Genomic DNA, 13,698 nt, shown 5'->3' with positions numbered 1-13,698 from the left:
ATCTATACGTCTTCATCCTTCTATTTACTTTTCCACCATCTTCTCCCGTCACTTCAGTCTTAATGCTGCTCATTACAACACTATTAGTTGAGGTTGATGCACTTTTTGGTTTACACCACCTGCCCACATCTGACCACAGAAAAGGTTTCCGAGTGTCCATTTACAGCAATTTTCTTTCCGGCCACTTAGCCTAGAAACGGCAACATATTCACTCAAGTATGAGCTGATATTCAGTGTGGAATCATGTAAAAGTGAAGTATTATTTTCATTCTTCCCCGTTCAATAAGAGAATGAAAGTTTGTGTTTTAAGGAATCTGAGGGATAGAATTATGACTTATTAACCTTAAATTGGATCTGTTCAAGTGTTCTGCTGGCACCGTATCAATACTAACAAAATGAAAGTGATGCTGCTGTCATGTCTGACTTAGGATTCACTAAAGGCGGATCAGCACAGGAGATAAGTGGACGGATGGTGAGAGAGGATGGAAAATGCAAGTTGAAGAAAAAACAATAAGATAGCAGAGCCTCTAGAGAGAGAGAGGGAGGGAGAGAGAGAGAGGGGGAGGAGGAGAAAGAGCAAAGGATTATGGACAAGTGTGATGATTGTATGAGGAAACTACTGCATTACTTCAGACAAGACAGACACGTTAAGCAGGTAGGTAAGGCTCTTCTTCTTTCTCTCGGTGCAATGCAGTCTTGATCATGCCTCGTCTAAAGGGAGAGTCTTACAATAATGTTTGTTATTCATTTATTTTTGCAGATAACATTTCTCTGGTAGCAATTTGGGTTAAATAATTTCATCTTGTATATGTCAGAAAAATATACACAGACTAGAAGAGAGAAAACGCCAGGTCTCTTGGGAAACGATGATTCTTTAGTGGCTTTATCAGTTAAATCCACCGTCGTCTTTGATATGAGATGTGTGTGTGTATGTGGGGGAGAGGGGGGTATTAAAAATGAGGTATTAGAAACATGGAGCACTTACCTGAAATGATAAGGCTGTTAATGTTATTTGTATCTATATAATGGTGAAAACTGTTTACTGTAGTTAGAGAATCAGCTTGATTGTCTGAGGTTCAAGAAACAAACAAAAACCTAAATGTGTGTCAGTGTGAAGTGTGTGTGTCACTCGAGGAATGCTGACTGTTCAAAAACGACAAGTGCAACGAAATGGGACGCTTCATCATCGTCATCCTCAGCAGAGTAACTGTGAGTCACTGCTGGAGACACCAGAGGGGGTCAGTGGAGTAATGACCTTCTCTTTACAGCCTGCAGGGTTTTCCCAGCAGTAACGGGAGGCTTGTGATGACTGAGTGGACACCAGGAGAGTTTTAAAGAATTCTGTTTGTTCTGCTGAGTAACTGATGGCTCCATTTGGGCCTGAAGCCAAAGTAGCATCTGAGGTCTGAGCATCTGAAAACAGACAGAGGTCACCGTTTGCCTGATGTATGACATCATGTGTTGATTGAAAGCATAGGGGAGAGCGGGCTAAGACAAGCCAATTTTTACTGATGTTGTTTCATAGGCAAGAAAAAATAAGACAGAAGTCAAATACACAAATCCCCCCCTGATCATGAGGCAAGGCTTGACCTTTGACCCCTCTCAAAGATAAGACAGGGGAAAAGGTGCTGTGCCTTGAAACTGTTATATTTGTATCATTGATTCAATCAGGATACTGTGTTTAACTACACAAGACCATAAGCTTCAGTTGACCCACTGAATCATGTGATCTCACACAGCCCACCTGCTAAACCTTCTCTTCCAAGTTGTCAGAGATTGGAATGTTGTTCCCATCTGCCAGTTCATGGCATTTCTTTGGAGTAATGCCATGGAAGTGGTCAGCCAGTGTTTAGATGTGGTATGCAAGCTCCCTGACGATCCATCTGATGCTGCTGTATTTATGTCCTTTTCCTTCTTTCCCATGTACCTTCACATGTACCGTCAGCTTCCAGCAGCTTCTTCAAGAGGTTGAAAATTGATCTGGATGTTGACATTTCAAGTCCTGTGTTTACACAGTAAAATTTGCCAAACCCTTCATCTTTTGCATTAGAAATGAAGATTAGTTTCACTTTTCATCAGTTTGAAGACAAGTATATAAACGTGTCTCTCTCTCTTACACACAAACTAGTGCTCACTCATTGTATGATGGCAGCTCAGCCTAAGCCTAAACTGTCTGTAATGGAGTTGAGGAAACATTAAAGTGAAAAGGCTCCATACAGGCTCAAATATAAATAAGCAGTTTGTGGCAGGTAGAACAGCTGAATGGGGGAAAGAAGTATGTTGAAAAAGGGGAACAATCTGTGCAGGAGCAATACACAATGTCTGGCATGAACGTCTGTTGTGCAAACTGGTCAGATGAAAGTGAGCAGGAAACAAAATGACATAAGATCCCACATTTGCACATTGCAATGCTGGCAGAGCTGTGAAAAGTTTAGAAAGAATTCTCAACTCAGAACTTCCTGGTGGCTTCATAGGCGCACAGTGAGTTTCATTGTTTCCTGGGTTTCATTTTGTGATCCTGTGACTTTGCTCGTGTGTCTTTCACTGTCCCGTCTGTGTTTGACTTTGTAATAACACCACCACGACCCAAAATATTGTCCTATCCCGACAGGCCCTGCACATCTATACAATCTGTGATGGTGCAAAGAGGAAAAATGTGATCAAGACAATGATGAACCGATCCATAAAGTATATAAACAATTATTTAACTTTGCCTGTAATTCATAGATGTCTCCTCGTCATGGATTTACTTTATTCCTCTCCTACACCATCCATCCTCCACCACGACCTGGAGATCAACTCCTCCACACACCCCAGTGCCCAGTTAAGAAACAGCAGTGCTCGGCAGCCGTTCACGTCTTCAAGCTTAGGTATGTCCTGCTTCACCATGACCTTTGGAGCCATCTCCAACATCACCGCTCTGGTCATCCTCATCAAATCCCGCATCCAGTCCCGGCGGCATGCAAAAGTGCCGTTTCTGCTACTCGTGGGGGCTCTGCTAGTGACTGACCTCGGAGGTCATCTGATCCCCGGGGGCTTTGCCATGTATCTGCATGTGGATTATAATCAGAGGCTTAATGTAACAAGGCACGCCACGAAGCCAACTGAGATATTCTGTCAGGTCTTTGGGGCCAGCATGGTGTTTTTTGGCTTATGCCCTTTGCTGATCGGCTCTGCCATGGCAGTGGAGCGCTGTGTGGGCATCACCCAGCCTCTGCGCCACAATACTAGCATGACGATGACTCGAGTGCGCAGAGTTGTGCTACTTCTCGCCTCTCTGGCCTTGCTGCTCGCGCTGCTGCCTGTCTGCACAGTGGGGACCTACACCGTCCAGTTTCCCGGCACCTGGTGTTTCTTGCCCCTCCTCGGCTCGCGGTCTGTGGCAGACACCAACCTGATCCTGGCTTTCTCCTGTCTGGGCCTCTGCGCTCTCACTCTCTCCCTGTTCTGCAACATCTTAAGTGGCCTGGCACTACTGCAGGCCAGAGTGCGCTCCAAAAATGTAAATCCAAAAGCAGCAGCTACTTGTATCCGCCGTGCATCAAACACGTCATTCGGACCTGTGTTGTTTTCGCTGGATGTGGAGATGATGGTACAGCTGGCGGTCATCACTGTGGTTTCCTGTGTTTGCTGGATTCCTTTTCTTGTAAGTACTCCATTTAACAACTAACTGGAATCACATACATCTCAAGAATGACATTTAGATTTAGTCAACATATAGTATTATAAAATCATTCTCCTGCCTTCACAGATCCGCATCCTCTGGTCAGTGGCCGACGAAGGCTCCACGGGCTCAGTTCAGCAGACAGGTGGATTAATTCTTCTGAGCTTGCGTATGGCCTCTTGGAACCAGATCCTGGACCCCTGGGTTTACATTTTATTGAGGAGAGCAGTGCTGTACAGAGTGTGTTGTACTGTGACCACGCAAAGATCCATGTTGAGAGCAGCCATTCCCCGTACAAACTCAAGCAGGCAGAGTTTCAAGCTGCAATGACTATATGAAATATGAAATATATTTCCCAGTTTGTGTTATTAAATCTGTGAGGTTGTAAAATGTGTTTTTGTATTTTTAAAATGATTAATGATGATTAATTAAAAATGGAGAATGATTTAAAATAGACACAAGACACAACATTTATGTAGAAGTATTTTCGGCGTTGTTTCAGCAATAGCTGGCACCTGCAAAGCCTGATGGAACGGCAGTTGAGTGGGCTGAATATTAGCCAATCAGATTGTAAAGGAAGGATAACAGATAGTCGGTCTAACCAATGGCTAAGCTCCTCGCGGACGCACACACCCGGTATGGGCGGAGCTCCGCTTGCGACGACACTATTCAACATGGAGTACAGCGAGTAGCCCAATTCAGCCCGAAAGCTCAGCTCCCATTCAGTTTTCGACCACTTCTGCTTAACGTTTATCGGTTAGAAACAACCGTCGACCCCTTGTTTGAGTAACCAACTACTGGACGCGCTTACGTATTGTTTGTCATATTTACAAAAATCCGCTATCCGTGATTACTTTCTACTTGTGCCGCGTTGAGCAGCAGTGAAGTGTGGAACTACTGGAACACTTTAAAACTCTGGCAGGCCGCGTTCAATGACATATTTCATCCCGGCGTATGAGCTCAGCGCGTCCGGAGGGTTTACAAACTGACCGCAGCTTCCTTGAAAGTAACGACAAGTTTTGCGGTCACGGTTAGTGGGTGAAAGGTGACGGAGCTTCAGTCCCACTGCTGACTCGTAGGTAAGTGTGTGTGTGTATGTGTGTGCGTCTGTTTCTGTACATTAATTTTGCGTTTGCGCAGAAGTGATGGTGCCGTGATACGTTCATGTACCCCTAAGAGGATGTGGTGTTTATCTATACTCGTAACACTCATACATGGTTAGTGACAAGCCACCCCCCCTCCCCCTGAGTGGACCCCCCTGTGTTTGTCCCTAAAGCCCACTTTTGTCCGTGTCCTCCATGAGCAGAATGCACAATGTGGCGAGTGTCTCAGTCTCTCTGGGGTCCCTGGGTCTGCTGCGCTTCTTCGGGGTGTCCTGGTCCTGGAGTCTGGCAGCAGGTCTGGGCGTCTACCTGGGGATGAGAAGCTGGAGATACTTCTACATCGCAGCGAGGACGGCCAAGAGAGACATAATGTGAGTCTGGATGGCTTCAAAAGGAGACACACTGGCTTCAGAACTTGAAAAGCTGTTTTTGTTTAAGATAGTATCGCATTTGTTGTATAGATGAGAGCCCCAGTGTCCAGCTGGGTTGAGATCAGGGGTCAGTTGGGGTCACAGCATTACATCACGTTCATACTCGTGACCCTTCGTGCCTTCTGTGTATGCTGGCGTCGTCATTGGTCGAGCCCCAGATTTGTTCAGTCTATGCCAAGATGCTTTTGAAGTTGTGTTTTTATGTTTATTCCATTAATTTGACTCCCATTGATCTCTTCATCACCTCTCTTCCTCAGTGGCCTCTATGTGCTGTTAAGAGTGAAGATGGCGATGTGGCGTTACGTGCGCAATGGAAGCAACATTCCTTCCATTTTCGCCCAGACGGTCAAACGGCACCCTAACAAGCCGGCACTGATCTACGAGGCCACGGGGGAAACCTGGACCTTCACCCAGCTGGACGAGGTGTCGAACTCGGTGGCCCATTGGGCGCGAAGTCACAGCTGGGCTTCCGGGGACGTGGTGGCCATCTTCATGGAGAGCAGGCCGCTGCAGGTGGCGCTCTGGCTGGGATTAGCCAAGGCCGGGGTTGAATCTGCACTGATCAACTTCAACCTCCGCCACGACTCCCTGCTGCACTGCGTCGGGGTGTCGGGGTCACGAGCCATCGTGTTTGGAGCCGAGCTCGCTGACGGTAAGAATGGGATGAGCTGGAAAAAGCTGATGATGAAGTACTCGCATATGGTTTCCTTTATTGTGTATTTGGGAATGTGTCCTGCTTGATGGCTCTTTGTGCATAAACACACTGAACATAGAAAATATACACGAAACATGAATAATCAAAAGTAACAAAATGATGAGACTGTAATCGTAGGTGGCCCAATTATTTAATAGGAGGTTTTGCTTATATAATAGAAATCACATGGAGGATCATTCAAACTAAAACAAAAATACTCTGAACACTACTCGGTGTGTAACATCTTCTTTAACCCATCTCTCTCTCTCTCTCTCTTCCTCTTCCTCTTCCTCTTGCATCTCTCACAGCCATGACGGAGGTGAGCGCCTCCCTCAGCCAGTCCATGGTCCGGTTCTGCACAGGCGAGCTGGGTGCCGAGCATCTGGCCTCTCTGGGTGCACAACCCCTGGATCCCATTTTAGCCTCGGCCTCCAGACTCGCCCCGCCCCCTTGTGTCCCCCACAAAGGCATGAACGGTGAGTAAACATGTCAACAAATACTTATAATACTTTCAAACCCTCCACTCTCCCCTCTTCCCTCATGCTGTGTTGGGATAATAACCTGTTGGATCGAATAAATTCCACATACGTCTCATCCAATAATGTATTTCTGTCACTTCTGTGTCTAACTAGAAATGAAATTGCCTCAGTAATTATTAAATCTGTATCTCACCCCTAATGAGAAATGTCTCAGCTGCACTGACATCATGACAGTTATGAGTTATTTCAGATACCAGACAGTTATTGGCATTTTTCTCTGCTGTCTGGAGTCGATATGAAGAAGTTGTGCCGCCTGAATCACAAATGTCTCTGTGTATAAGCTCTTTGTGAAATATTACCCATTGTTTGGCCTTTTAAATATGAGAACTAGGGGCTTGTGTTGGCATGGCGGTGAAGACGTGCGTACGTGTTTGATTGCAACGCTTTCCTCTTTTGGTTTCTGCAGATCGGCTGTTTTATATTTACACCTCTGGCACCACAGGATTGCCCAAGGCCGCCATCGTGGTGAACAGTCGGTACGCTTTCACTCCCGGCTTCCTCGCTCCAGGGCGTTCAAGTAACCAGACACAAACTGTCTGAGCTGGTGGAATAATTCTTCCCCTCCTGTGTTCCTATAACAGTTACTACAGGATCGCAGCTTTTGGGTATTACGCCTTTCGTATGCGCACTGATGACATCATCTATGACTGCCTGCCTCTCTATCACTCAGCAGGTATTTTTTCCCCTCCGGCTCTCCGTGATTTCAACTTTTTCTGTGTTAAGTTTGCGTATTCAGAGCAGGAGCTCCGTGTCTCTATCTTGTTTTTCCTTCTAAGGGAATATCATGGGAGTGGGTCAGTGTCTGATCCACGGCCTCACCGTGGTCGTGAAGAAGAAATTCTCAGCCAGCCGCTTCTGGGAAGATTGCATTAAGTACAACTGCACTGTAAGAGTTTCTGTCTGCAGGTTATTGAGGGGCAAGTATGAGGGTTTAGAGCAGAACTCCCACACTAACATGGCTGCTTCCCTCCTGTAGGTGGTTCAGTATATCGGGGAAATCTGCCGCTACCTCCTCTCCCAGCCGGAGCGGCCGTCAGAAAAGGGCCACCGCGTCCGTCTGGCGGTAGGAAACGGCCTGCGTCCCAGTGTGTGGGAGGCCTTCACCCAACGTTTCAGGGTGGGACAGATCGGCGAGTTCTACGGAGCGACCGAGTGTAACTGCAGCATCGCCAACATGGACGGCAAGGTCGGCAGTCAGAGAGAGAAGTTCACAGATAACAATCCTGATTCCTGATCTGAGAGTTTCTAACCACAACTGATCCACTAGGTAGGAGCCTGCGGATTCAACAGTCGGATTCTGCCCAACGTGTACCCGATCCGTCTGGTGTCGGTGGACGAGGACACCATGGAGCTGGTTCGGAACAGCAAGGGCCTCTGCGTGCCTTGCCGCCCAGGTACCCGACGGCAACATGTACTGAAATAACTCCTAGTCTTTAACTATGGCGGCCTCGGCACAAACGCTCCATCTACCTCCTCCCTGTCCTGCAGGCGAGCCGGGCCTGCTGGTGGGTCGAATCAATCAACAGGATCCACTGCGGCGCTTCGACGGCTACGCAAACAACGATGCCACAAGGAAGAAGATCGCCCACAACGTGTTCAAGAAGAACGACTCGGCATATTTATCAGGTAACCAATGATTTTTTTTGCCAAACGGAATGAATCTGAATGAATCATGTCCAAAATTGTAGCAGTTCATTCCAGGAAATTGCTTCATTTTCTGTGTCGGGAACAAATCTTCCCTCCAATGGTAAATCTAGGCGACGTGCTGGTGATGGACGAGCTGGGTTACATGTACTTTCGGGACCGCGGCGGGGACACGTTCCGCTGGCGAGGAGAGAATGTCTCCACCACGGAGGTAGAGGGCATACTGAGCGGCCTCCTGGGACAGACGGACGTGGCTGTGTACGGCGTGGCGGTGCCAGGTGACGGATAACTGCGTCTGCTTTTAGTAGCACTCAGGGGAGACAGTTGTCAGCTCCAGTTTTGACTTCACTCGCATATTAATCCCCCTGCGTCTGGTGCGCGCGTGTGTGTGTGTGTGTGTGTAGGTGTGGAAGGAAAGGCGGGTATGGCCGCCATCGCTGACACCACAGGGAGTTTCGACTGCAGCGTTTTCCTGCAGGAGATCCAGCGAGCTCTGCCTCCGTACGCTCGGCCCGTCTTCCTGCGGCTCTCCCCACAAGTAGACACCACAGGCAAGTCACTCGCCGCAGTCAGAACGTCTCTCCGGACCTTATTGATGACTTTGTGCTTAACAAATAGTCACCATTTTGTGCCTTTCCTGTCTCCTGCAGGTACATTTAAAATCCAGAAGACCAGACTGCAGAGGGAAGGATACGATCCGCGCCTCACGACCGACCAGATCTACTTTTTAAACGCGAGAGGCGCGTGTTACCAGGCCGTGGACGAGGAGTTGCACAGAGCCATAGCGGAAGGAAGAATCTCTTTATGAGTCAGAAGGCGTCACCCTGGGCGGCCAGAGGACGTCGGCTGAACAGATGCTGCGGGGAAGAAGAAGAAGAAGAAGGAGGAGAGGAAGGAGAAAGCTGTTGTCGGCGTCAGTCCCGCTCGTGCTGCCCCGCCTACCTGGATGTTAATATTCAGGGAACGTAGCTGCGAGGCCGCACTTCCACAGGCAGCCGTAGGTCCCGGGTCGCTTCTTAACACTGTATGAGAAACACACCAGGGCGGCGTGGGACAGTGTCTATTGGCTTAGAATTTAATCTATATCGTTGTTCAACAAACACCTCAAAGAGGCCTCGAGCACTACTGCGCGCACAGCGAGCTTCCCGCCGATCACTTTAAACATAGGATATGCAAGGGTCGATTGATAAATTCCGAGCCTGACGGGGCATGAAGTAAGGGCTTATTCAGGTGTCTGCGCACATCGACTGCATTTTGTTTGTGTTTTTGATTGATTTGAGCCACGTGATATTCTACACGTTGCAGAGATACCAAAGGCTCTGTGGACTAACTAGGCCAGTCATTAATGTAAAAGGATCAGTGGCTCATGTGATGACTATTTAAAAGCTCAAACTCCCGGCCGTTGGGAGTTTATTTATCAACATTAGCTCCCGACATCCGCCAGTTTGAGCCTTTTGCACTTCGGCTCCGAATTTATCAGTCAACCCTCTCGATATGCACATAGCCTTGAGTCAAATTTTGCTACAGGGTAACTTTTTGAGAAATGTTGCAGGATTATTTCAGTGTTGGTTCCCGCGATACTTGAGTGTGTTTAGGAGTTTTATGAGTTACTGCTGTGTGTGTTTGGATGAAGTTCTAAATAAATCTTTGAAGGCAACAATGAAGTTCACGCAACCGATAGATCAAACACTAACTGTTGAGCCTTTTTTAACGGGAAAACTAACCCACTTACGTTTTGGAGTTCTCAACAATAAGAGTGGAACGGGTTTACTAATACACAAGAGCCGTTACTGTATGTGCCTTATATGAAATCTATCGTTTGTTTACTGCTTTTCCTAGAGAGGAACACAGAAGAATGTCGACGTCGCAGTTGTGATCGTAATAGGACGATGTAATGCAGAGCTCAGTCACACATGGCGGCTTTTCTTCTGTGTAGCTGAAGTCTTATCTGTGTAGTAATATATATGTGTTTTAATGCTTGTGAAGCTTTTCAGAAGTTCAGATCTCCCAGCATACGTTGGTCTAAAAATTTAACTCAAATTAAATATTTTAAAACATGTTTGTGTGTTTTGTTTCATGTCATTCTAATAAAATTCAATAAAACCCCTTAGAGACTCTCACACACGTTATTTATTTCTTTGGTTTGGTTGTCATGGAACTTTTGTCACCATCATCTTTCTTTGGCCATATCAATTACAGTCTAGATAATTGAGTTTCTCTTCACCATGAAAATAATGTGTTCAATTAAAATATCAAGCTAGTTTCATAATGTCTGCGTGTAAACAAAGCTTTAAAAGGCATTAATAGCAGGGTTAGAATCTATTATCTGTGATCTAAAAGCTTAGATTGAGTTGTTCAATGTTTGCCAGCGTGTTAAAAACCACTAAAGTCATTGTCATAGCGATGGCATTGTATTACAGATTGTTCCTTTAATCGGTCCTCACACAGCGCTTTGTAATGTCTCTCCATGTCGACTTATTGGTCCACTGATAGTGAAATCCTCCCAGGCAGGATTTTCAACGGGTGCTCTTTGCATGCGGTGCAGAAGTAAGGGAAGGCTTTGGGTGTGATGACATCTGTGAAAGTGTAGAGGGGGCTCCTCTCATTGGGGTCGTAAAAGGTCACCTTCCCTCTCTCCATGTCTAACAGCACCCTGACCACTTGCGGCTTCTTGGTCATGTTCAGCGGCTCCCATGGTGCAGTGCAGGCTTTGTGCTCGTCATTGCGAAATCTAATAGTCCAGAATCCCTCCGCCGGGGTCAGCACATGCTTGCCCTTCTTGTCTATGGACGCGCTGGCCACTCCCACCACCCAGTAGGTGTTGTCTTTCACCTCCACGTCCCAGCTGTGGCGCCCGGAGGTGTAGCCCTCTGAGGCCAGCATCTCGGCGCTGATGTCGAAGCGCTCTGGGTTGTTGGGCAGGGTGAAGATCTGGCTACAGCACTGAATGACTGTGAGATCCTCTGATAGGATGAAACAACTAGCAGCTGTGTTGGGATCCACCACCACAGGATCTGGGGAGATAAAACCAGCATATGTTACTGAAAGCGAAGGGAACCTCTGAGCGATAAGACATGCGTAACATCCCTGCTGGAGGAACTTACTATATTTAATCACATGCTTCATCTTTTCCCAGACTTTATATTTCAGACAGCCCAAGTGCTTCGCCACATCGATCAAAGCGCCAGAAATCATTTGAGGATTCAGGGAATTTCGCCAAGTTCTGGAAAAGACATTTGAAGAATTGGTTTTCTAAAATGTGCAAATCATCCCTGTAAAGCTGTATTAACCCTGTATGTCTGTCATACACACCTCTTTATTGTCTCCTTGTAGTTCTGAAAAGCAAGCAGAGGAAACTGCTTTCATCATGTGACGTGAATATGGACGCATACTCATTTTCGCTTCCATTTTTAATTCTTATTTACCTTGAGAAAGGGGATGTCGGCAGATTGCAGCTCCTGCTCCACCACTCTGATAGTGTTACAGAGTGACGCCATCTCCACATTCATCTCCTCGAGCCTCTGGCTTATCATCTCGTTCTTCTGATCCTCCTCAGCCTTTAAAGCGGAGAGCCTGGCAGCCTCCTGCTCTCTCAGGAAAACATGGAGTGCTTCAAACTCGTCTTTGATCTGAGTTTCCGTATGTTCAGTTTGGTTCTGAAAACAGACGTGACTGAAATGTTATCACATGCTCGCTAAGAAAGTTCAAAGTAACTGATGGACCGGTGCTACCTTGACATGTTGGGCCATTTGCTCGCAGGTCATTTTCACCTTCTTGTACAGCTGCAACTTCTCTTTTAAAGGCAGCAGTGCAGTCTTCAGCTCCTCCTGTAAGTTTCAATGGCAAGGCATCAACATTTAAACACATTGTCAGCCTGGCAGGTGGTCAAGCTGTCTATACAATTTGGACCTTTCAGCTGCCACAAACTCTTCCATAAGGGCATGGGCGGATTTGCTACAAGACCAGGACTGCCCAATATCTATAGATCTACAATTATGCTCAAGTATAATACATATAAAACCATCCTTTGATTCTAGCATATACCTTTTTTATGTCATACTCCATAACTCCATAACTCCATAACTCTTATACTCTTATAACTCCATGTGAAAATGGCTCCGAAGGTCACTTTTGATCACTTCTAGGTCACAAACTTGACCTTGAATACCAACAATAACTTGCCTGTTGCGCCCAAGTCAGTAAGCCAGCCTCTGCACACCAGTATGCCCTTGCATATCCTAAACTGGGGAATACAGTGTAGCACTGAAGTAAGGAGACAAATCTGTGGGGAAGTGACCCAAAGTCCACGCAACATGAGCAAAGTTCAAGCAGCTTGGGGTCCACAGATAAACCATAATTAGGTCACTGATAGATTCATTTTACATCAGCCTTGATGTGCTAACAGACGGAGTTAAGAGGCCTGAGGCTGGCACACAGTGTCACATACATATTGGCAAAACTTTGGAGGAGTCTGGTTTCACGCCTCTCGGGAGCCCATGCGACTGCCAGCCAAAAATATAAATCTAAATTTAGAATGTTAATGAACTCTGCCAAACACTTTCATCGCCATGTTTCACTACATCAGCCTTAGAAAGACTTTTATCATAGCTGTGCGTTTAACAAATGTCCAAATACAATGTTTATGGACAGATGAATGAATAATTCCTTGTACTGATGGCTGTGTTTGCACTTTATAGAGTTGCGTAAATAGATATAAAAGTGTTTAAATAATGATTACAAGATATGGGAGCTTCATAAACAACACAGTGAAGTGCTCTAATGGTGATTAACACATTCAGAGAATTAAAAGATGAATTTCTCCCTGTTTAACTTGTGATGGTTCATTTACCACGCAGCTGACTCAGATGGCGATGGCTCTGATTGTCATTTTGAAAAAAAAATTCTCTAACTCAGAGTCCAGACAAAGTGACAGATAATGTGCACAGTTTTCACATTTGAAAGAAAGAAGGTGAGGAAACAGCTTGAATTGATTAATCATCGGACGAGTTCATGTTGGGTTGACTTGATGAACAAAGTCAAACTAAGCAGCTTCAAAAAATTAAAACATTTCCCCAAAGTGGCACATTCCTTTGGGTTTGATGCTGGCTCGCCTACCTTACAGTCTTGCGCTCCTTCCCTTAAGGGATAGAGCCTATGCCCACTGTGTGCAGCTGCTTTTGCACACACCAGACAGATAGGCTCCAAGTCCTCCACGCAGAACTCTTCCAGCTTCTCTCCGTGCTCTTTACAAGCCTCCGGGTCATTCTTGCTCCTGTCTTTCTTGAAGGACTCGCAGGTCTTCTCCAGCACAGAGCTTACTACAATCTGCTCCATGGAGGAACGTCGCCAGCACAGGGGACAACAGTGTGAATCCCCGCTGCTTTGTGTCTCCCAGCTCTCACTGAGACAAGCTTTACAGAATCTGTGCCTGCAAGTGAGCACCACCGGCTGACTCAGAATATTTCCACAAATTGGACAGGAGAGGTCATCCTCACGGTGAGAGCGTCGACTGGCCATTCTTCTGTCCTGAACTTTGATGACAAGGCAGTGTCATATACCGTTACAAACGCTCCTCCCCTGTCTGTGAGAGGTTACCTCAGCTAAACCTCAGAAATGCGTGTTA

The 13,698-nt window shown here is 46.4% G+C and overlaps 3 protein-coding genes and 1 long non-coding RNA gene across 4 annotated transcripts in view; 3 read left to right on the top strand and 1 right to left on the bottom strand.

The window, feature by feature from the left end:
• The window catches only part of LOC142993360 (uncharacterized), a 109,676-nt gene that overhangs the window by 78,208 nt on the left and 17,770 nt on the right, over positions 1-13,698 (top strand). The gene's annotated exons all lie outside the window — the stretch shown is intronic.
• On the top strand, positions 509-4,130 carry ptger1c (prostaglandin E receptor 1c (subtype EP1)). The gene is made up of 3 exons (XM_076144233.1): positions 509-655; positions 2,728-3,646; positions 3,752-4,130. Exons 2-3 carry the CDS (start codon positions 2,741-2,743, stop codon positions 3,992-3,994), a joined length of 1,149 nt encoding a protein of 382 aa, XP_076000348.1. The 5' UTR covers positions 509-655; positions 2,728-2,740; the 3' UTR covers positions 3,995-4,130.
• Positions 4,324-10,134, top strand: slc27a1a (solute carrier family 27 member 1a). Its single transcript, XM_076144232.1, has 13 exons — positions 4,324-4,743; positions 4,971-5,138; positions 5,456-5,850; positions 6,201-6,368; positions 6,838-6,907; positions 7,013-7,104; positions 7,208-7,317; positions 7,408-7,617; positions 7,699-7,825; positions 7,920-8,057; positions 8,189-8,353; positions 8,480-8,626; positions 8,726-10,134. Exons 2-13 carry the CDS (start codon positions 4,972-4,974, stop codon positions 8,881-8,883), a joined length of 1,947 nt encoding a protein of 648 aa, XP_076000347.1. The 5' UTR covers positions 4,324-4,743; position 4,971; the 3' UTR covers positions 8,884-10,134.
• Positions 10,521-13,592, bottom strand: trim35-13 (tripartite motif containing 35-13). Its single transcript, XM_076144296.1, has 6 exons — positions 13,191-13,592; positions 11,807-11,902; positions 11,501-11,731; positions 11,388-11,410; positions 11,180-11,298; positions 10,521-11,089 (listed from the first exon to the last, which is right to left on the bottom strand). Exons 1-6 carry the CDS (start codon positions 13,590-13,592, stop codon positions 10,551-10,553), a joined length of 1,410 nt encoding a protein of 469 aa, XP_076000411.1. The 3' UTR covers positions 10,521-10,550.

This window comes from Genypterus blacodes, unplaced genomic scaffold, assembly GCF_046128005.1.
Source record: "Genypterus blacodes isolate CSIRO-AG114 ecotype Tasmania unplaced genomic scaffold, CSIRO-AGI_Gbla_v1 ptg000028l_1, whole genome shotgun sequence".
Classification (NCBI taxonomy): Eukaryota; Metazoa; Chordata; class Actinopteri; order Ophidiiformes; family Ophidiidae; genus Genypterus; species Genypterus blacodes.
This window is presented reverse-complemented; position numbering and strand designations above follow the sequence as displayed.

Bases quoted from the DNA above. Each gene is read 5' to 3' on its own strand.
- ptger1c (XM_076144233.1), top strand. From the start codon at position 2,741: ATGGATTTACTTTATTCCTCTCCTACACCATCCATCCTCCACCACGAC. The intron at 3,647-3,751 runs GTAAGTACTCCA...CTGCCTTCACAG, and splicing joins TTTGCTGGATTCCTTTTCTT to ATCCGCATCCTCTGGTCAGT.
- slc27a1a (XM_076144232.1), top strand. From the start codon at position 4,972: ATGCACAATGTGGCGAGTGTCTCAGTCTCTCTGGGGTCCCTGGGTCTG. The intron at 5,139-5,455 runs GTGAGTCTGGAT...TCTCTTCCTCAG, and splicing joins ACGGCCAAGAGAGACATAAT to TGGCCTCTATGTGCTGTTAA. The intron at 7,826-7,919 runs GTACCCGACGGC...CCTGTCCTGCAG, and splicing joins CTGCGTGCCTTGCCGCCCAG to GCGAGCCGGGCCTGCTGGTG.
- trim35-13 (XM_076144296.1), bottom strand. From the start codon at position 13,592: ATGGCCAGTCGACGCTCTCACCGTGAGGATGACCTCTCCTGTCCAATT. The intron at 11,732-11,806 runs GTAGCACCGGTC...GTCTGTTTTCAG, and splicing joins AAATGGCCCAACATGTCAAG to AACCAAACTGAACATACGGA. The intron at 11,299-11,387 runs GTGTGTATGACA...TGTCTTTTCCAG, and splicing joins TACAAGGAGACAATAAAGAG to AACTTGGCGAAATTCCCTGA.